Source organism: Motacilla alba, chromosome 4A, assembly GCF_015832195.1.
Source record: "Motacilla alba alba isolate MOTALB_02 chromosome 4A, Motacilla_alba_V1.0_pri, whole genome shotgun sequence".
Taxonomy (NCBI): Eukaryota; Metazoa; Chordata; class Aves; order Passeriformes; family Motacillidae; genus Motacilla; species Motacilla alba.
In genome coordinates, this window is record NC_052045.1 from 9,773,328 (window position 1) to 9,793,836 (window position 20,509).

The 20,509-nt window shown below is 39.1% G+C and overlaps 1 protein-coding gene across 2 annotated transcripts in view; it reads right to left on the reverse strand.

Moving 5' to 3' along the window:
• Positions 1 to 3,654: 3,654 nt before the first annotated feature.
• Positions 3,655 to 20,509, reverse strand: part of THOC2 (THO complex 2) — a 48,732-nt gene continuing 31,877 nt past the window's right edge. The window contains exons 25-39 of one of the 2 annotated variants that reach the window (XM_038164685.1): positions 18,690 to 18,847; positions 17,751 to 17,879; positions 17,129 to 17,260; positions 16,862 to 17,046; positions 15,945 to 16,129; positions 15,542 to 15,644; positions 14,733 to 15,169; positions 13,819 to 13,877; positions 12,280 to 12,315; positions 8,172 to 8,309; positions 7,753 to 7,822; positions 7,491 to 7,648; positions 6,810 to 6,886; positions 6,657 to 6,704; positions 3,655 to 4,512 (exon numbers count right to left, since the gene is read on the reverse strand). In XM_038164685.1, the coding sequence (XP_038020613.1) occupies positions 6,677 to 6,704; positions 6,810 to 6,886; positions 7,491 to 7,648; positions 7,753 to 7,822; positions 8,172 to 8,309; positions 12,280 to 12,315; positions 13,819 to 13,877; positions 14,733 to 15,169; positions 15,542 to 15,644; positions 15,945 to 16,129; positions 16,862 to 17,046; positions 17,129 to 17,260; positions 17,751 to 17,879; positions 18,690 to 18,847 (1,895 nt within the window). In that variant the 3' untranslated portion in view covers positions 3,655 to 4,512; positions 6,657 to 6,676. Of the gene's footprint in view, positions 4,513 to 6,656; positions 6,705 to 6,809; positions 6,887 to 7,490; positions 7,649 to 7,752; positions 7,823 to 8,171; positions 8,310 to 12,279; positions 12,316 to 13,818; positions 13,878 to 14,732; positions 15,170 to 15,541; positions 15,648 to 15,944; positions 16,130 to 16,861; positions 17,047 to 17,128; positions 17,261 to 17,750; positions 17,880 to 18,689; positions 18,848 to 20,509 lie in introns of both variants that reach the window. The other variant, XM_038164684.1, reaches the window with a different exon arrangement.

A 20,509-nucleotide genomic window follows, 5' to 3' on the forward strand; every position in this document is an offset into this window, starting at 1 on the left:
GGGGACCAGCACAGGGCTCAGGAATGGGACTGAGTTGGTGACTGGACCACAAAGGGTTAACAGAGGTGCAGGCACACACCCCAGCCTTCATGGCAAGGAGAAGGTAAGGCACTCAAAGCCTGTAAAAAATATACAACACAAACCAAAGTCATGATGCTGGTAATGACTGGTGCTTTAGATAATGTTTAGCACATAAATAAAGTAATTGACCAATTAATGAGCATGTGGCAGATGCTTGATATGCTGTAACAAGTAGGGAAGGGTGTGATGTAACACCAAAATTGATTGAAGGAATACAGAAGCAGAGCAGAGGGTGGGACAGCAGTGCCCGGGCCCTGGGCCAGTTGATGTGGGTGGGTTTGGGGGCCGGGCCACAAGAGCAGGGACAGAAGACAAGGGCTTGGTGCCGGCTGCTGGGCCAGAGGGGGGCATGAAGGGCAGTGTGGGAAAGGGGACAACTGGGGGATGACTTTTGTTCACTTCCAGCCCAGAAAACCATCCTGGGCAGCATCACAAGAAGCATGGCCAGCAGGTCAAGGCAGATTATTGTACTCTTCTCTGCTCTGCTCTTCTGAGAAACCACCCAGAGCAGTGTCCAGCTTTGGAGGCCACAACACAAGGGCATGGACCTGCTGGAGTGAGTCCAGAGGGGCCACAAAGAAACTCAGAGTGCTGGAGCCCGTCTCCTCTGGAAACAACTGACCCACAGAGAAAAAGGCTCAGGTGGGACCTGAGAGCACCTTCCAGTACCTAAAAGGACTACAAGAGAGCTGGAGAAGGACTTTTTACAAGTCAGAGAGTGACAGGACAAGGGCCGCTGGCTTTAAACTGAAGGAGGGTAGGTTTAGATTGGATATATGGGGGAAATTCTTCCCTGTGAAGGAGCTGAGGCACTGGCACAGGTTGCCCCGAGAAGCTGCGGCTGCCCCATCCCTGGAAGCATTCAAGTCTCAGAGCAACCTGGTCTAGGGACGGCATCCCTCCCACGGCAGAGGGTTGGAACGCGGTAATCTTCAGGGTCCCATCCGACGCAGAGGGTTCTGCGGCTCCGGAACGCCAGGAAGCCGCGGATTCGGGAAGCGGGGCCGAGCTCGGCGCCGTGCTCGGCGCAACACTGACCTGCAGCGGCCGCTCCCTGCGCCGCCCCCGCCAGACCCTGCGCGCCTGAGCATCCTCCTTCCCCTTCTCTGCTGAAGCTGGTTTTTAATATCGGTCCAAGCCTTTCGATAAATATTGCCTTTGATTTCCAAATATGGCCTGAGCAGGCTAATTGCCAAAAAAATCCTCCAAAATTAATGTAAAAGCCGTTGTTTGATCCGAGGCAAATAAATATAAATGGTGTTTATTTAATATTCCCCCGACCTTTAAACAAGGGATGTTTGCCAGTGCTGGGGGAAAACACCTTATTATGAAATTGCTGAAGCTGTGACCTATCACAGATGCTGCAGATTATACAGAGCAATTAGAACATCACATTAGGGTTTAATTATTGTGTTCTGGGTCCCAGGTTTTCCCACAGGACCATGGGCCAGGACCAGGCTAGGGCTGCTTGCCCACCCCCCCCCAGCTCTGTCTGCTCTTCCCCTCAATCCTCTGAAATCATAAAAACATTTAGGTTGGGAAAGACCATTGAGTTCAACCTTTAACCCAGCACTGCCATGATCACCACTAATACCCGGCCCCAAGTGTCATTTCACACCTCCTTTGGACACTCCCAGGGATGGTGGCCGCACCGCTGCCCTGGGCAGTCTATTCCAATACCTGATCAACCTTGCGGGCAGAAGCTTTCCCTAGTATCCAATCTAAACCTCCCCTGGAGCAACTTGAGGCTGTTTCCTCTTGTTCTGTTGCTTGTTGCCTGGGGGAGTAGACTGACCCCCAACTGGCAACAGCCTCCTTCCAGGGAGAGGTAGGAAGTGATTAGGTCATCCTCAAGCCTCATTTTCTCCAGGCTGAACATCCCAGCTCCCTCAGCTGTTTTTCCTCAGACCTTTCCCCAGCTCTGTTGCCATTCTCTGGCCAGGCTCCAGCGCCTCAGTGTTCTTCCTGCCATGAGTGGCCAAACCTGGCCACAGGATTTGAGGTGTGGCCTCACCAGCACAGGATGGTCAGTGCCCTGGTTGTGTTGGCCGCACTATTTGATGAAAGCCAGGGTGTCCTTGGCATTCTCAGCCATCTGGGCACAAAGTCAGTGAGCACATACAGGCACACAGTCCAGCCAGCTCCATGCTTTCTCCAGCCCTCACTGATTCCTGGGACTCACTGGTTCCCCTTGGCTGTACTCTGGACACAACTCCCATCAGCAAACCCGCACTGCTGTCTCCACAAATGCATCTGAGTCCCTGCAGAGACCCACAAAAGGAAGAAGGATCATAAAGACCAGCTGTCTTTTGCAATGGATCCAGGAGAGAAAACCCTCCCAACAGGCAGGCACTTGGCCAGAAACCGTTTCTGTGACCCCTCTCAGGAAATTAGGACATTGAAGAGCACATCCAAGCTATCCCAGCCACAGCACAAAGTTTAATCATTCCCTTTTGACTGCTGTGGTTCGTGACAGGGTCAGTGTAACATCCCACACCCCTTCTCCTCCCCGCTGCTGCTTCCAGGGATGTGCGAGCACCACACTGCTCCTGCCGTGCCAGCAGCAGCACAGCTGGGCACAAGCCCTGCTGCCAGGACAGGTACACGCTTCCTCCAAGCTGAATTCTGAATCATTGTTTCAGTTTCCCTGCCAGTGTCTGGATCACAGGTGGCCTCCTGGTCTCGGGGATCACACGGTGTTCAGACCCCCACGGTGCCCTCCTTCGCCCACCTCGGTGCGGCCGCCCGGAGCTCGGGCAGGCCGGTGGCTGAGCCCGCCCAAAGCCCCGCCTCATTCACATCGCTGGAGTGGAGTGACTTTGATAGAAGTGTTTAATTTCAGACTGCCCCAATGAGGTAATTAAAAGGACCGGAGTATTTAGCTTAGTTACTCTTCATTTTAGTAATTCTTTCTCACCTCCGATTAGCTGGATAGCTCTTACCCAATTCTCTCCCCAATCTGTCTGTGTCTTTCTTCCACTGCAGGGCCAGGATTTGTGATCTTCTATGATTCACTCAGTAATCAGAACAAAGATAATCAGTAGAGTTTTACTGACCAAGTCTTTAAGCACTACAACTTCTTAATATTTAGTATTTCAAATACATGCATCAAGAGAACATGCTTCTGTTCCAAATCCCAGATTACTGAAAGCATACAGCACCAGCGATGCTCAACTTTCGATCAAAATTCCCTTTATACTGTATTAAAATCTCACCAACACCCCAACAAACCAAAACCCCAAAATATTTAAAGAGACAAGTCCCTGTGTTTAAATACTATTAATACTTGATATAAACCCGAGATTTTAATGGCATTTGGACAAGAGACAAAGGGCTCAAAAAAAAGGTGTAAACTTGACTGAATGCAGGAAGGCAAACCCGGAGCTCCTGGAAACTGCAGGAGAAGGGCAGCACATCTGTCACTCCACAGCAGGACCACACTCCACAACCAGCCCTTGGCATCTAAAAAAGGGAAGGGATAGAGGGACAGGAACCACCCCCGCCATGATTCCAACTAACATCCAGTTTTCATAACAATCCAGAGAAGTAACAAAGTGACCACGCAGAGAATGATTTACGACCCATTGAGAAAACTATTGTTTATTTAGAAAAAAGGTTACACTGGTAGAATTTAGCAGATAAAAAAATTCTTTTTTTTTTTTTTAAAAATGTCATTGTGAAATTTTCAGACTAAAGTTCAGCAATACAAAGCTCCTGTAGCTGTAACTGAAACCTAATTTATTTCAGTTTTGAAGAGAGCATTTCCAATCAATCTAAAAACAACATGACAAACAAAAGGTGTGACAAGGGACAACTGAGCACAGGTTTAGATTGGGATGGGACAGGGTTCATTCATTGTTTTTTTAAACAAGTCAACGTTATACACAATATACAAATAATCCCTAAGCATTGCATGAAAACAGTGCTCCCACTTAACTTTGTTTTTTTAGTTACCGATATTAAAAACAGGCCAAGTAATAAATAAAAACTGAGTTTAAATGAGGTAAATCCAAAAAGGTTCAATAACTGTTTATTTGTGGTTTTCAAACATCTAAAAGAATGCAATTTCAAATTGAAAGAATTACTACACTCAGGCAGTATTTTCGACAAACTAAAGTGGAACTATGTACACATGAAACCTCATTTGCACTATGGCAACTGTTTGTTTGCAGCACATTGTGCTAAAATATGGAATAGGTAACACTTTCAGCCAGGTACTGAAAATAAATGTATAAGAAACTAAGCAACAAGTTAAAAATACAGTAATGTACAACTTAACAATTAAGTCCTTAGCATGGGGAAATAAAGCAGAGAACTGAATAATTTAAGGAGATGCAGATGGGTCCTCTTCATTCACAATTTTCTGTGCAATCTATACTCTGGAAAATACATGTCTGGTCACAGCTGGATATCTTCGCATTTCAATGTCACCTGCAACGAAGATGTACATAATTAGAAGTTCAAATAAACACTGATCTCACAACTTTACATTTTATTCCATTCACAGCTCAAAGAATGAGGAGGGAAATAAAACTATTTTTATCATTCCCTAACTCTAGCTCATTCCACAGCAAGAACTACATTACTGTGAACACTGCACTGTAAGTAGTGAAATGCAAATTTAAGCATACAAATAGCAAACAAGTAGTCACTTGTGAGGGTAGAAACTCCTTTAGAAGTGCAACCCCCTCAAAATCTTACTCTCTCTAAATTAGGCAAGAAATAAATGCGGTCAATCAGACATTGTACATTAGGGAGAACGATATCAAAGATTTAACAGGAGCACAGGATGAGATTCCACAACTGTGCTGCTATACAAAGCACTTTTTCATACTTCACTATGCACACAGTGGGGTGCTGTCAGTGTTCCAGGCCAGAAGCTGAAGCCCATTACACAGCTGGATGTGAATTCCACAGTACAACTGACATTTACCTCAGCACTTGTTATTTACATTCAGCAGAACATAGTTGTGCTTTTTAAACTAATGACTTTATATCCTCAAATCCTCACTTTATATTGAATTGCTAGTCAAGACAAAACTTCATATTTTATTATTAAGGAAGCTGTAAGTGCTCAGTAGTGAACTTCATTTACCAAGACTGCCTTTTTCCTTTTGTTCCAAAGTAGCATTTAAAAGAATAGGGAAAAAGCTGGGATTCCTCTACAGTGATCAGACAATAACAGCTATGAAGGACACAGAGTCAAGGAAATTCCAGCAAATTCTTTCCAGAGAATGCTCTTAATTTTCAATTTAGAAAATATTCACAGAAGAATCTTTCATTATTTCAAAAAGATAAAAAGAAATAGTACTAAGAAGCAATCACCTCAACTCCCATCTTTTTACCACCAATGTGCACCTGGTATCAGCACAAGCTGTGTTACCCAAACCCCTTCACTTACGTGCCCTCAACTGCCATGGCTGAATGAGCCTTGACACCATATGGAACATGAGATCCTTTTTCAAATAAGCCCCCTTTGCTCAGAGGTCACAATCCAGGAGTGGAGACTTTTCTCAGACATTCAAATTTTGTTTTTTCTTTTTTTTTCCTTTCCTTAAAATGTAAAATTGTACACTGCCTTATGCATAGTCCGTGATTTAAGTTGGATAGATCAAGTGAACTAATTTAAGCTCACTGGGACACTTTCCTTCCCAAATAACTGAAAACAAAACATTTCAAAACTCTTAAAATGGGTCAGTGTGGAGGAGAAAAAACCCCTGCCCTCATACCCATAAAAAAATTGTAGGTGTCCACATAGCTCCACAGATCTGAAAAAACCCCAACCATTCAGAGCCCCATCAACTGCAAAGAATATTGATTTTTCCAGAAGATACAGTCTGAAAAGGAGTTACTCAAAATACTCTGAAGTTTATTTTCTTTCTTTAAATAGTCCATGTTTCCATGCCAAAGTTTTCCTTTATCCTGTTCCTCAGATCAGACCAGGTAAAAGATTATCCAGAGACAATGAGCTGACCAACTGCACTATATAGCATTGTCCTTTGAAAGCTACTGCTTTTGTTAAAGTAAGATGAGGCTACGAAACTTGAGTTTGCTACATATTAGGCAAGATTTTGCTAAGTAACATGTAGATTATCAAGGCTGATGACTACCAGAATTACATAAATCCACCTCTGCTTTTGTATGGCAACTTTTCTTGGAAAAAGGGAAAAGATGCAACTCCAAACACTACTGACACGCCACATCCTTCGCCTCTTCTTTTCTCCCCTCCCAAAAAAATTGAGGATCTATATCATCTCTGAGATGATGACAGGGAAATAGTTTTCTCCTCGAGCAGTAATAAAAAATTTAAAATACTAACAGTATTTTAAAAATATAAATAATAGTAATATTAAAAAAAAAACCCAACCCAAACCACCCATACCCACAAAAACCCCCAAACATGAAACACCATCAATCAAAAATAAAATCCCCACAAAACAACCAAAAACCCCCCAAAACACCACCCAATCACCCAGGGTGATTTTAGGCTGTTTTGTCTGTATATCCATTACCAGTCAAAAGGACCCACAGAAGATAGCAAATCAAAATAGAAATTAAATAACAAACATTTTTACCTTTCCTGTAAGAATCTTCATTATCTATGCTTGTCTGAAGATTTATGAGTAAATTCATTGTTAAGGAAAAATATAGATATATATTTTGCTACATATAATAAAAGGAAGCTCATTTGCAGAAATTTTCTGAAATGTCAGTGTTTAAAAGGATATTGTTTCTTTTCTTCTTTCCCCCCAGTACTGTCCCGCTTTTCTTTCTTCTCTGTTTTTTCTTTATCATGTCTTGATTCCTTTAAAAATACACATATGGGAAATAGCTTATTATGGTACCCATTATACTGGACATTTAGGAAGGCTGTAACATTTAACATTTTAACTGGACAGAGCTAAAAAAAATCATCACTCAAAACGACAGGACTCAGCTTCTGTGATTTCTGAGATTATTTCACCCTTCTCATCCAGTTCCCTGGTTAGTGCCAGCAGCAGAGCTGCAAGTGGGAACCACAGGTGAATACAAATACAAGTGCAACATACCTGCTTTCACCAAAAGAAGCTGTGCTGACACATGCATGTGGAAATCTGAATTACAGGCTAGTTTATATGTAAGTTAAGAGCAGTCTGCCAGTATTTTAGATTATTCAGAACCTAAGTTCTGAATTTTCCTGGCTACTGCCAAAATGAACTAGTCCTCCAAACTATCCTGCTCCTACCAGGAGTGACTGCTGAGATATTTAAAGCCACAAGATACTAGAAGTTTCAGAAGCATTTCTTACACATTCACAGGATATCTTTTAAATTTAGGCTATAAAGGAGCAATAAATTTTAGGAAAAAAAGATCAGCTTGTTCTGTCAGCAACAACAACAAATAAACAAGAAGAGAAGAGGTTATTTTACCTTTTTGCTACCAGAGGAGCTCTTCTCCATCTTTTCTGCCTTGATTGAATCACCTTTCTCTTTTCCTGAAGATTTTGATTTGTTTTTCTCCTTCTCTTTTTCATTTAAGCGAGGGGAATCAGAAGGACTTTCACTTTTGCTATGTTTTGAAGAACCAGCTAAAAACAGAAGAGAAAGTAGCAATTCACAACAAGTAAAAGCCTGACAAACACTCAGTAAAATAAAGTAAAATATATACAAAATACACAAGTAAAATACATACTTGTGCCATTTTCCTCTTTGCGTCGTTTAGTTGAATCCTGTGGTACCTCTCGGTCATTGTTTGAATGATCCTGGCACCAAATACAATTATGCAGATGTTAGCAGACTAAAACATACTCCTGAAGTAGCACCTGCTTGTATTCTTATTTTGGAGAACTAATTTTTGAACACTTAGAATGTAACTGAGGTGTTACATCTCGTGTGAAGTTTCTGGAGATCCGTTTGGAGGGAGCAGAGGTTTGAATACATTACTGCAAAACCAACCCTTGAAAGAGTAACAGAACAAAAAAGCCACCTCTGATATAGGTCACTTCTGCTCAAATGGGCTGTACAGCCAATTATTACTGCAAGGGCTTGGAACAGAAAGCTTTCCAAGGACATACCAACTGTCTAAACTAGTTCATTAAAAATGTCACCAACCCTTTTTCGATCTTTCCTGTCCTTGTCATCTTTCTTCTCTCTCTCTCTGGATCTCTCCCTTGACTTGTCCAAATCTTTCTTCTCCACTTCTCTCTCCTTACTCTTGGACAGTGTTGGAGTAGTGTGGTTTATGTAGTGCTGTTAAATCAAGGCAACATCACCAAATATTAATATTGGTATTGCTGGATGTGTAAATAAAAAGAAGTCTTATTCTTACATATCAGACCTAGCTCAAATATTAAACATAAATACTTTATTAGCAAAGCAAAGAGTGATTGAAGACATGTTCAAACTCATCATCTATAATTTAACCTACAGCTTATTTACTCAATTCAAGAATATTTCCTCTTAACTGAAACATTTATATTAAATACACAGAACACCATTCACCAGGACTGTTGTATGCAAGAACACAAATCAGACACAGGGCTACAGGAACAGGATATGGAGGTTACTGGACAAAGTTAACACCTGCAGTCTTGCCCAGAAGGAATGAATGGAATCAGCAGCTTAAACAAGCTGTAATTCATTTTTAAAGAATCATCTTTATCAACAAAGTATTTAAGACAATACTTTGAATAATGTCTTTTAATCTAATTTCTAACCTTCAAATGAGAAAAACAGCTGAACATAGAAAAAAATTGCTCTTTTCTCTAATATATTCTAGATTGTTATTCCACTATCTTTTCTAACCAATTCTGGTAAGCTTCAAAAAACAGGTAGCACATGTGTTATATAAATATGGATACATTACAGTAATTTTATCTGTCTTTTTAAAAACAATTACATAGTTAGATCTAGAAAATATTAAGAACATTTTAAATTAAAACCACTTCCCTTGGTATTTAAGTTACACCAGCACACAGATTTAAATCAGTAGACTTCATTCTTTCCCCAGTTCCATAAGTTAACAATTTTTTGGGGGGACAAAAAAATCTTTATTAAAATGTGCTCTGTATTTCTTTTTAGAGAAACACCTTATTTAAAAGGACACCAACAAAAGAGGGAAGTGGAAGATTAGTTTAAAACAATCAAGATATCACTTAAACCAAACCAATTAGGGTTTCAACTTGCAAAAATGAAGTAATCCTGTCCTTCTCCAGTTTCAGTAAATGTTTAACTTACCAAAACCTGATGTTAGTGATCCTATGTTAAAAGTCACACTGACAAAATTTAGGTCTCTTTCCTTTTATTTCACTGGAATTTTATCCTCCTACAACAGACGGAACCTTCAATACTTCTTGCACTAGGTATTTCTTTTTGCTTTTCGTTCACTCCTCTTTTCTTATTCAATTTCCTACAATGCCATTCCACAAGTGAATTTATTCCTCTCTTCTTTGCTGACAATGACATGCAAATATGTTTTCTCTAAACAGCCCCATTCAGTTGTCTCCTAGAGCTGCTTTCCACAGGACAAAAAAGCAACCTCATAGCTCTGCTTTCTGCTATTCCATTTCTTGTGTTCTCATGCTGTCCATGACAGATTCCACTGCTCCTCTACCATTCCAATGCAGAGTTTTGGAAAACTGCATCCATCCTCCCCCACCTCCTTTACCAAAAAGACTTTATCAACTTGCTTCTAGAAATGCTGTCATCTGATGACCCATCAAATTTTGGGTGCTTCGGTGTGGTTTGTAACTTGGACAAATGCCAAAGAAAGAAAGAAAAAAAACCCCCACAAACAAACAAACAAACCCTAACTCAAGTCTGGCACCATTTATTTTATAACCTGCAGTGTAAACCAGTATTTCCATTGTCTAGCTCCAGAAACTGAGCAAAGCCAGGAATAAACAAAGTCTGCAAGCAGACAACAGCACTGGACTTTTAACTTTTAGTGGAAGCTGAACTCATAAATCTTACAGGCATCTGAACATCCCATCCCTTCCCCAAATAAGTACATGGAGGTAAAGAGTATTTAACTTGTCTTACACCATGTACAGGGAACACTGTCATGAACTGCTTTAAGTCTATTAGAACAGCACTGAAGAGTGAAGATTATTAGTTCATTAAGTGAAAAAGATTAGAAAACATTTAGAAAAGGAAGGAACTGGTTGGACAATACCCCAGTTCCCCAAACATTTAAAGAATAAATCCATTAAAAGGTCACACAACTGCAATACACTTCTAGCTAAGTCTACACAAACATATTACAATTAATTCTAAAATGTAACTTTTAAAATTAACTAGAAAAATAAAGCTGTTTGCTCTTAATTTGATTACAAATAATTCTACTGCCTGTTTAATTAAATCAATGTGCTAATAAGTAAAATAAATATTTTAAAATAAAACTTAAGCATAAGTAATGAAAACATAAGCAAAATTTCAGTTAACCAACTGAATCTTGACTCATACACTAAGGAAAGGAAAAGTGAGATTTTATAGATTCCCATATAGATTCCCTTCAGGCAGAGGTAAGCTCAAGACAAATACTAGAGTTTTCTAATTTAAAAAAAATAAATATACAAGATATGATGATGATTTATAAAAGTATCAAGATTCAATCTACAGACACTGTAGTTTCATCAATGGTAAGGCTAAAGGATATTTCCCATATACTCTATCCCTATAATCAGATACAGCTGGTATTGGAAAGATTCAATTAAAAACAAAAAATCCACCTGCAAGTGTCCATTAAAGAATCACGGCTATTTGGATTTAAAACGTACAGTGTTCTGAACACTCTGCATAAAGATAACTACAACTAAAACAACAGTGTAAATACAGAACATGGAAATCCGTAATACATTTTTAAATTAAGTGAATATGAGTAATCCTAGGTAAACCCAAAAAGTCCAAATGGTCAGCATTTTCCCAGCAGTAAACCTTTGTGCAGTTTAGTTACACACTGGTTCTGATTGCGTAATCAAAAGACTTAAACAGCAGCTTTAGAAGATTTGTCACATCCCCTGATGTATCAGCAGGTGTGCAGTGGCTGTGACTGTTACTGTACAACAGTTACAATGTGCTTGAGTTCTAAAAAGAGCAACGAAATAGTTACAGAATCTGTCTAAAATACAATATTCCCAGTGCTTGTTAGGCCACATCCAGAATATTGTGTTCAGTTTTGGTCCCTGCTATACAAAAAGGATGCGGACAGGCTGGAGATGGTGCAGAGCAGGGTCACAAAGGCTGATCCAAGGCTTGGGAAGCCTGACATGAGAGGGAAGGCAGGGTGAACAGGGTTTGCTCAGCCATGAGAAGGTTTAGGAGAGACCTTAGCACCATGTCCCAGTATTTAAAGGGTGGCTACCAAGGGAGATGCCCTTTTAACACGGAAAAATGGGTAATGGATACATGTTACTCCTGAGAAGGAACACAAGAGGGAAACACTTCACACCAAGAACAATATGCCATTGGAGTATCTCCTCAGGGAAGCGATGGATTCCCCAACACTGGACACTTGTAAGATCTGGCTAGATAGACAGGATGCTGGGCCAGCCTGCCCATACCACGTTTTTGCCAAAAAGCCTGGACTAGCTGATCCTTGAGATCCCTTCCAACCTGGGATTCTGATTCTATGAACTCCTGAGAGCATTCTTTAGTATCCCTTCTCCTAAAGTAATGAAACTGAAATGAATTTACAGGAAGCAAATACACAGATGATAATTCAGGAGGCTGTCTCTGATGCTTAGAAACACAACACTGTAGTACTAGAACATGAATACAGTTTTAAGGGGAAAGAGTATCAATATTCCAGAAACATCTCAAATTGCTATACTCAAAACCCCTCAAACAATTCTGAGAACTATTTTAGCTATTCTATTAGCTTTTCAGCCCAACAAATGGCTTAATCATGAAGATATTTCTGTGTATTCCCAAGTATTAGAGGGGAATAGAAGAGACACTGAGATATGACATCTCTTCAAAATATTGACAGAATGGTAAATTCAGGGGATTTTTGTTACGTTGCTTTCACATTATCAACTGTCTCTCCTGTACAGAGGACTTACACACCAGGACAAAAAAACCCCATCCCTCTGTCACTATGCTAGTATTTACTGGAATGGAATTTGACTTTCTAATGGGAGTTTGCCACAAGAGGAAAAGTTAACTTCTCTCTGCAACAAAACATGAAAATAAACTTGGCTGGTTTCTAAAAGATTCAAACCTTTGCTGAAGATTCCTTGAGTTCGTTGAGGTTGTCCTGTAGAAAATGAACGGAGATGACACGTGAGCTGGAATAGTTTTCAGAAACCAGAGGGACTTTGGGAAGCACGGCCATGCCCTTGAAACAAAAACCAGCTACTCCTTCTGGAATAAATCTTATGTTAATACCATACTTTGAATAAAGCTAGAAAATGAAATACTTTTTAAAAAGAAAGGGGGGGGAGGGGGGAAGACAGTCCTTATCTATTCTCTAGACTTTGCTATTAAATAAACTAAAAAATAAGTCTACATCTAATTCTTCCTACAACAGTGAAAACACACTCTCCTGGCTAGACAAAAATATAAAGAAAAAGTAGTCAACTCTAAATACAGCTGAACAAGAGGTGAAACAGGTTTAAAATACTTGTAAACCTGTATCTTCTCCACTTTCAGTTAAATGTGGTAGAAGTCACTCCAGAATGACCTTACGCTGCCATTTATAAAAAAAGTCATCACTGAGTAGTTATCACTGTCACCTGTTTCCTCAAAACTAGTAAAAGCTATTTGAATTCTCCAAAATTAAGTTAAATATTTCAAGTAAATCTTACGTAGAAAAAGATGTACTTTGAAAAAAAAAAAGAAAAAAGAGAAGAGCTTGTTCTAAAGTTGGTAAGATGGTGAAGTTTAAAGACCCACATAATCCATCACAGTGCTCTCGATGAAGTATTGGTAACTTACAGTTTTAAATGTTCAACGTACTGCAAATTCAAAGATTCCATGAACATAGATGGTTTAGAAATAACATAAATATGGAGCAAGGAATGGCTACCCTGAGTCTTCAAGTAGGCTACGCCCATGGTTTTGTGCTGCGCTTGAGTGCTTGGGGTTTCTCTTTGCTGGGTAGGAGGCTTGGTGGCCACATCTGGTTTTATCGTAACGCAGGGCTCAACATGGTGGGAACCCATTGGAAATAAACAAACCTCGAAGGGAAGGTACAACAGAAGCTGCATGCGCACTGAATATACACAACTACAGGAGAACTGATCACCAAGGAGACTTTAAAATGGAACTCCTTTCAAGACTCCTCCTTAGAAGGCACATATCGGTATGATGCTCATCAAGAAGCCTGATGAATTCAGAGGTATCGTACATCCCGTATCATCCAGGAATCTTCAGTGCTATAGATTCTTCAAAGAAGTGCAGAAAAATATGCTCCACTCTGTTGCAAAGACTCATTTGCTTGTAGCTACCATTGCACTCCAAAAAAACTGACTGCTTAAAGCAATGAGGCACTTCTGTGTAAAAATTCTCTTGAAATTTCCAAACACTATTTTACAAAATTTGTGCTAGGTCCTTGAAGCATTATTTTGGTTAATTAAAAAATATTTTTATAGAAAAAAAGACAGTCCGCCAATAAAGAAAAGGAATGCATTTTCTAATGCAACATAAAACCTCCAGTGGTTCCAGTGTATACTTGGCACAAAACTTGAAGGAAGTCGAATACTGGCATCCCAAACTTGTGAGCCTAACATGGGTGCTGCCTTCCTCAGGCTATACTAACCTTTACTGTTGAGGAATGTGACGGAGAAGAATGTGTATCAACTTTGCGGCGTTTTTGTTCTGAGGAAAGAACAGAACAATGGCATTATTAAAACAGTTCAAAGAGTTTGAGAATCAATTAATATAACTTTCTGAAGTACCAACACAATCACAGCTAGATTTCTTACCACTGTGTGAATTTTGTTTTCCTTAAGCTATCTAGAGTTAGCAGCATACCTTGACCATCTTTATGAAAGTTTGCAGCAAAAGTGTAATGCGAACCAACTGTTGCAAAATTATGTTCACTCCAAACTTCCATTTTATAGAAGTCAGCATCTGAATTTCAGAATTTCTATGAAGACCCTGAACAGGTGAACCCTATGAAAAGCATTACAGTCCTCCCCTATGGGGTTTGCTTTAAGCAGAACAAATATAAAACTCAACATCAGCCTGAAATAATAACTTAAGGATTTGCTCACCCTTAATATAAGAAGAGGCTGATAAAGCTTTCTGCATCCTTCTTAAGGTTGCAAATGCCTATATCTTTCACTTTCCCTGTTTTCTTCCAATTCAAAGATTGTCACGAAGCTCTCAAAGTACACACGAAGTTTTAGCGTTACACTTTTGCAAAACTTGCACGGTCAAAGTTATACTAACACATTTTAATAAAAGAACATTTAGACTTACATTTAAAAAATGGCAGGCTTTGTGATAACAAGCATCCACTGGAGATGTGTGAAGTTCACACATTCCCACTGTTTGCCTTTTGGAGATATTCTGACCACCTCCTTTAGATACTGACTGTATTGAAAACCCAGTTACTCATTATCTAGCAATTCTCTCTCAACATCTCTAGCATTTTTTGACATTCAGTGATTTTCAAGTGGCACATTCTGTTTTTCTAGACAAGAACAGAGACTAAATATTCAAACTTACCCCTCTCAGATTCTGATGTTTCTGATCGGGGAACAGGTGACTTCAAGGACCCAGCTACTGGCACCTTTTCTCCTCCTTTAGCATTTTCCTTGGATTTCATTTCCTTTGCTAGATCTCTTTCTCTGGATGGCTCCTTTTCTCTCTCCTTTTCTGCAGTTGACTTTGACTCAATGATGGTAACAACCGTCTTGGACTTTTCTTCTTTTGAAGCTTTTTCTTCTTTCTTCACCTTTTCCTTCTCTTTGTCAGATTTTGGCGTTTTCTCCTTGATCTCTCTTGCTTTCTCATCTTTGTTTGCCCGTTCTTCCTTCGGTTTATCTTTCCCATCTTTCCCAAGTGCCTTCATCTCCGGAGTGGCAGCTGGAGTCTTGTCTTTCTTTTCTTTATCTTTTTCCTTCCCGCTTTTTTCTTTATCATCTTTCTCTTTAATAATTTTACTGCATCAAAAATAAAATGGCCAATTAGCATGGATACAAAACACAGCTCTAGCTTTATCACACAAGTTTCACTACTGAATGTTTGACAGAATTTCCTGAAGCAGACACTGTAAGAGTTCAGATTTGCTGTTTCTTTATCAGAACAGCAACAAGGAAATGTTCTCATTTATCTTTTGTAGCTAAAATGAAATGCATTTATCAGTAAAAACTGTGTATTTTGAATAAAATAATGTAACTTTTTTTAAACTTTAAAGAAATGGGAACTATTTACACAGAACCAAGAAGTAAAATTAAAAGGCAGGTCATTTCCAAGTGTATTTCTGTGGCTTGGAAGGAAGAGAATAGAGGATGTGTAAGAATAGCTTTTCTCACCTATTAGATGCACTGTTTCCATTGCTTGTTGTCACCTTCGGTGTAGCGTTGACAGTTTTATTAATAACTTTCACCACACCCTGAGACTTCTCCTTTAGTTTATCTGCTTAAAAAAAAACCAAAGAACAGATCTATTTCAACAAATTAATCTATAACCTACTGGTTAAAATACAACAAATAGCTGAGCATATTCATGTCAGGTCATGTGTAGCTAACAGCTAAAACAGGCAGCAGATCCCCTCTCCCAAAACCAAGTAAAAATACAGGACACACACCGATCCTATTTAGCATCACATTTATATTATTTTCTTTTTAGCTTAATGAGGCAAATTTTGAGTAAAGCCTGTAATGTCAGAAAAATTCTACTAAAAAATAAACATATAATAATCATAGGTGTGTTTACCAGTCTCCTCAGTAGTGCCCTCTTCCAGTCTAACTGTATTTATTGTGAGAGACGTAGGCATCCCAGCACCACCTGGCCCATTTTGTACTGTTGCAGGTACAGCATTCCTGGCAGGTGGGTCTTTGTGGTGAAATTCATTTTCAGGTATCATGAAAGGCTTCCTACTTTTCAACTGTCCAGAATAGCTGCAAGTCGCACAGATTGTTAAATATGCACAAACATAAAGCAAAACATGGGTTGAATCTTAAATGTGGATCTAATCTAACAGTTCATCTGTTATTTATTTCACAGTTTTTCCTAACTGATACGCAGTTTCTTCCCCCTATATTGATGAGCTCAAAAGAAAAAGAAAAACAAACAAACCCACTAGACACAGAATCAGCCCTACTTCCACACCCTCTTCCTCACCACCACCACACACATGCACCCCTGGCCAAACACACAGAACAAACTGATGCTGACAAAACTTCAAATGGTATGGGCAACCTGAACTGCCCCTCAGGCATACGAGGATGATTCCACATTCACCACAGGAAGATGTAACATGTAACTAAGCATTTTAGAATCATATGCACTTTCAATATCTAAACAGTCTTGCAGCAACAGCCCTTGGCTTTCTTCCTTTTACTATCCCTCCTATCTCCTTGCTGCTAAATTATTTCTCTAAAATTAAGCTATGCTCTTGGTGAGTAGAAATCTTTACTATTTTAAGGGTTTTACTAGAGTCTTGTAAAGGAAATTAGTGATCATCCAGCACAAAATGAATGTTTTCATTCACACTGCCAGCACCGAGATGCAGGATAGCGAAATCTTCTGTGATAAGGTAAAAATCAAATGTTAGGACTGTAACAGTTCCGAGTCTTTAGATGCCTTTCATGATCCACTTTTAACCACTTTCTTAAATAAGTTGTTGTTACCCCATAGCCAATGCATATAGATCAGGTCTCTTCTCTTTCTCTTCCTGACATATCTTGTGTACTCTTCTTTCCAAAGCTTGACCCAGGTTCAGCACTTTTGGATACCATGGAAGGATTTTGGTCAGCACAATCAGGATGTTTCTGATATGTGTATATTCACCTGTTTCCAGACAGTGCACAGAAGCCTAAAACATAAATTAAATCTAATGAAGTTGGGTTTTTTTTAAAGCATTCAAAAAACATGAGGTTTTTGGCATCTCTATTTACCTTAGTTAATTTATAGTGCCATTTGTGTACCACGTGTCTAAAATTCTCATAATCCAATTGATCAGCCTTATTTCCACCATCAAATCCAGTTGCTCGTAATATAGTTAGGAAGCCTGGATAGTTGCCACATTCCTACATGCACATCAACAAATAGGAAAAAAATTATTTTTTGGGAAACAAAATTAGTGATTCTAAATTCTAAACTCTAAAGAATAAGATACTATCACACTTTACAAGATTCAATTTTTTTTGAAGCTGATTTATGTTGAAGTTTTAGTTCTGGGTGAAAGAAAAGATTATTCATAATTTAACTTGATGGTGCAAGGAGTATTAAGAGAGTTTCCATATGCTCCCTAAATTATCAAGGTAAGCTATGTGAAAATCAGAAACAGAAAGGGTTTTTTTAGCAAATATATTTTTTAGCACCATACAAAATTACTTCTACCAAAACTACATGAATTATATTAAAATACAAGTCAATTTTATGATTATACTATCAGAAAAATCCAATCACACTCTTTTAAAATCTAACAGTTTCATTAAATCCATTTTACTGGGCTGAATTACACAAATGGTTAGTACACATTCTAATGAGCAAACTAATTTTATTGATTTCCTATACCTTTTCATATATGACTCTGTCACTGTGCCACCTGGTAACAGTCTCCAGCATACAGCATAAAAACCTGCCATATCTGCTGGCTTCATTTTCTGTGCAACTTGCAACTGTATATATAATATCAGAGAAAACCTGTGAATAGAGCAAGAAAACATTACTATGACCTTACTGGATTACAAAAGCAAAAAAACCTAACAAAAATTATAAACTTCTCTCATGTAAACCACCATTAATTTGGTTTTTAAATACAACAGACTGCTTATAAAATATTGTTTGTTTCCCAAGTGCTGGTCCTTCACACAGAATCCAAGCACACAGCTGCTGCTGACACACTGATAGTTCAAGTGTCTTCACTGACATAAGTATTTTATTTTCAAATTAATAATGATTTGAGCTGGTAGAAGTAAACATCCAGCCAAGCTGATGCAAAAAAGTTTTTTTCTTCCTGGCCCACACAGGTCCATCAGACAGGGCTACTTGAGCAGAAATGCTCTTTTGGACACATGAAATCAGAGCAGATGCAGTGACACTAACAAGCCCACTGTCTGTAGCACATTTGCCAGGGTCAGAAGGGTCCCACGGATGTTGCTGGTGGGGGTAAGAAAATTGATTCCATAGAGAAGGCCACACACAGCTAAAATGGGAGGATGAGAGCAGGGCAGAAATGCAGATTACTTAAAGGTAACGAAACCTGAAAAAACTCCCATGACAGCTAATGACTTCGCTCTGAAACTCCAGACTCAGGGTAAAACACCAACAACATTTCTTGGAAATAAACCCCTGAAGCTTTAAGAAAACTTTGATCAGAAGATCTGAAGTACAAAAGTGAACTTCTGATTGTCACAGGATCTTTTTTACCTCTTTTGGGAGGCAGAGGAGACACTAGTTTGGGATGTTTGCAGTGGTAATGATGAAATTACACACCCAATTGTAGCTACTTACTCGGTCATAGCAGAGAAGTGTGGAGAAATTGGGTGTTTTCTGCTGATGCACCAGTTCAACAAAGTGAGCACAGTAAACTGCATCAATTGCCGAAAAAATGCAGCGAGGAAATATACACAACTGTAAAAATTTGGTGATAGTCTCATTTTTGGTAGATTCTTCAAAAAATAAAAGTTGAGGGGGAAAAAAAGAAAAGAAAAAATAAAGTAAATGATTGGTTTATCATTCAACTACTCTCTTTCCAAGAAGCTCAGTACGACAGATCCATACTCTGGTGGTTGATTTCAGACATATCTTTGGCACTGATCAGAAGAAGTCAATGTAAGTGCAACTGTTTGAGGGTGGGGATAGAATAGCAGGGCAGATGTAGCAAATGTTTATTTCTTATTGGCAAAATTCTTCTTTCACACAATGGGGCTAAAAACAGGTTATGGGAAAGCTTCAGTAAACTTCTCCACCTGCTCAAATTGTGCGCAGCAGCGAAGCAAACACCACCTGCTATTTCCCTAGAACACCTTTCATCTTTCTACATGGGGCTGACTTTTATTTTGGTTTCCTTTCAAACTGAAGAACATGCTGTCTCTATAGAATCCATCAATAATCATTTTTCCAATTAATCAAACACACTGAGGAATTTAAAGAACAGCCTTCGATACACCACCACCCCAATACACACACATTTTGTGAAAGTTTCATTCTACCACTGAGTAAAAGACTGCACTGTATCAAATTCAAGAGTTACCTGTTTCTGTTTGACCAACCACAGGTTGGCAAACTCAACAGCCTAACACATACTCAAACTGGTCCCATGGCAACAAGGAGCATAAAAACAAGCTGAGAGGAATGTACAGCACGAAAACAAGGTCAGAGCAAGTACAGAACTAAAGACTGCAAGTGGATGCCTTCAAAGGAAGAAGTCATGATCCCCAAAAGGGCCACTGGTGGTTTTGCACAGGCCACAAGTCATAATACCCAGGGTTTACTTGCTTCAATCTTGTGGCTCATGGTATAAAGCTTGCTCAAGAAAGGACTGTTAAAACTTTATGCTGACTTTGTTTAATTTTAGTATCTACCCCTCAAAGATTGTTTAATTTTAGTATCTACCCCTCAAAGATTATAACAAACATTTGGTGCCTAAAAAAATAAAAAAATCTATCAAGGGAATCACAGCTCATAGGACAATCAAGTGTGTGTTGCTTCAGAAGTGTTCAAACAAAGCAAGTGAACTGCCAGTCAGAACAGGTGGTTTTCAATTGCTAAAGCTACCAGGTTACTCTGCTAAAAATTAACCTATTCTGAAGGGTACAAACACTCTATCAAAAGTTTGTAGACATGAAGCCAGTCTTAAAAATAAATTACATATCAATAATTTTAAAAATAATAATAAGCCCCACTGCTATAGTGGATGTGCTGTTCTAGTTCCTCATGTAGTACAATTATAGATTATTTATTGTAAGGGGCAAACTGCTGAAATAGTAAGCTTGCCTCTGGATGCAATGATGGGAAACTTCCTTCAGCTGAAGCCCAAGCACAAGAGCCAACAATATGCTATTCCTAGTACCCCACAAAGAGTTATGAGTATACCTATGCAAATTATTTTCTACACACTTTTGGGTGTTTCTTTAAGTAGACAAATTTACCAAGTCACCTCTAGACCAAGTTTTAATCAGGCAGAAACTTTTCAACCAGTAATTTTTTGTAGTTCATTTGCCACAGTACATTAAATACTTATAGGGAACAGTGTTTCTTCATTAAACCAGTTGGATGGATCTTACATGAGTTGGACAACAAAACTCTTTTCCACTGGATTATGCTAGGCT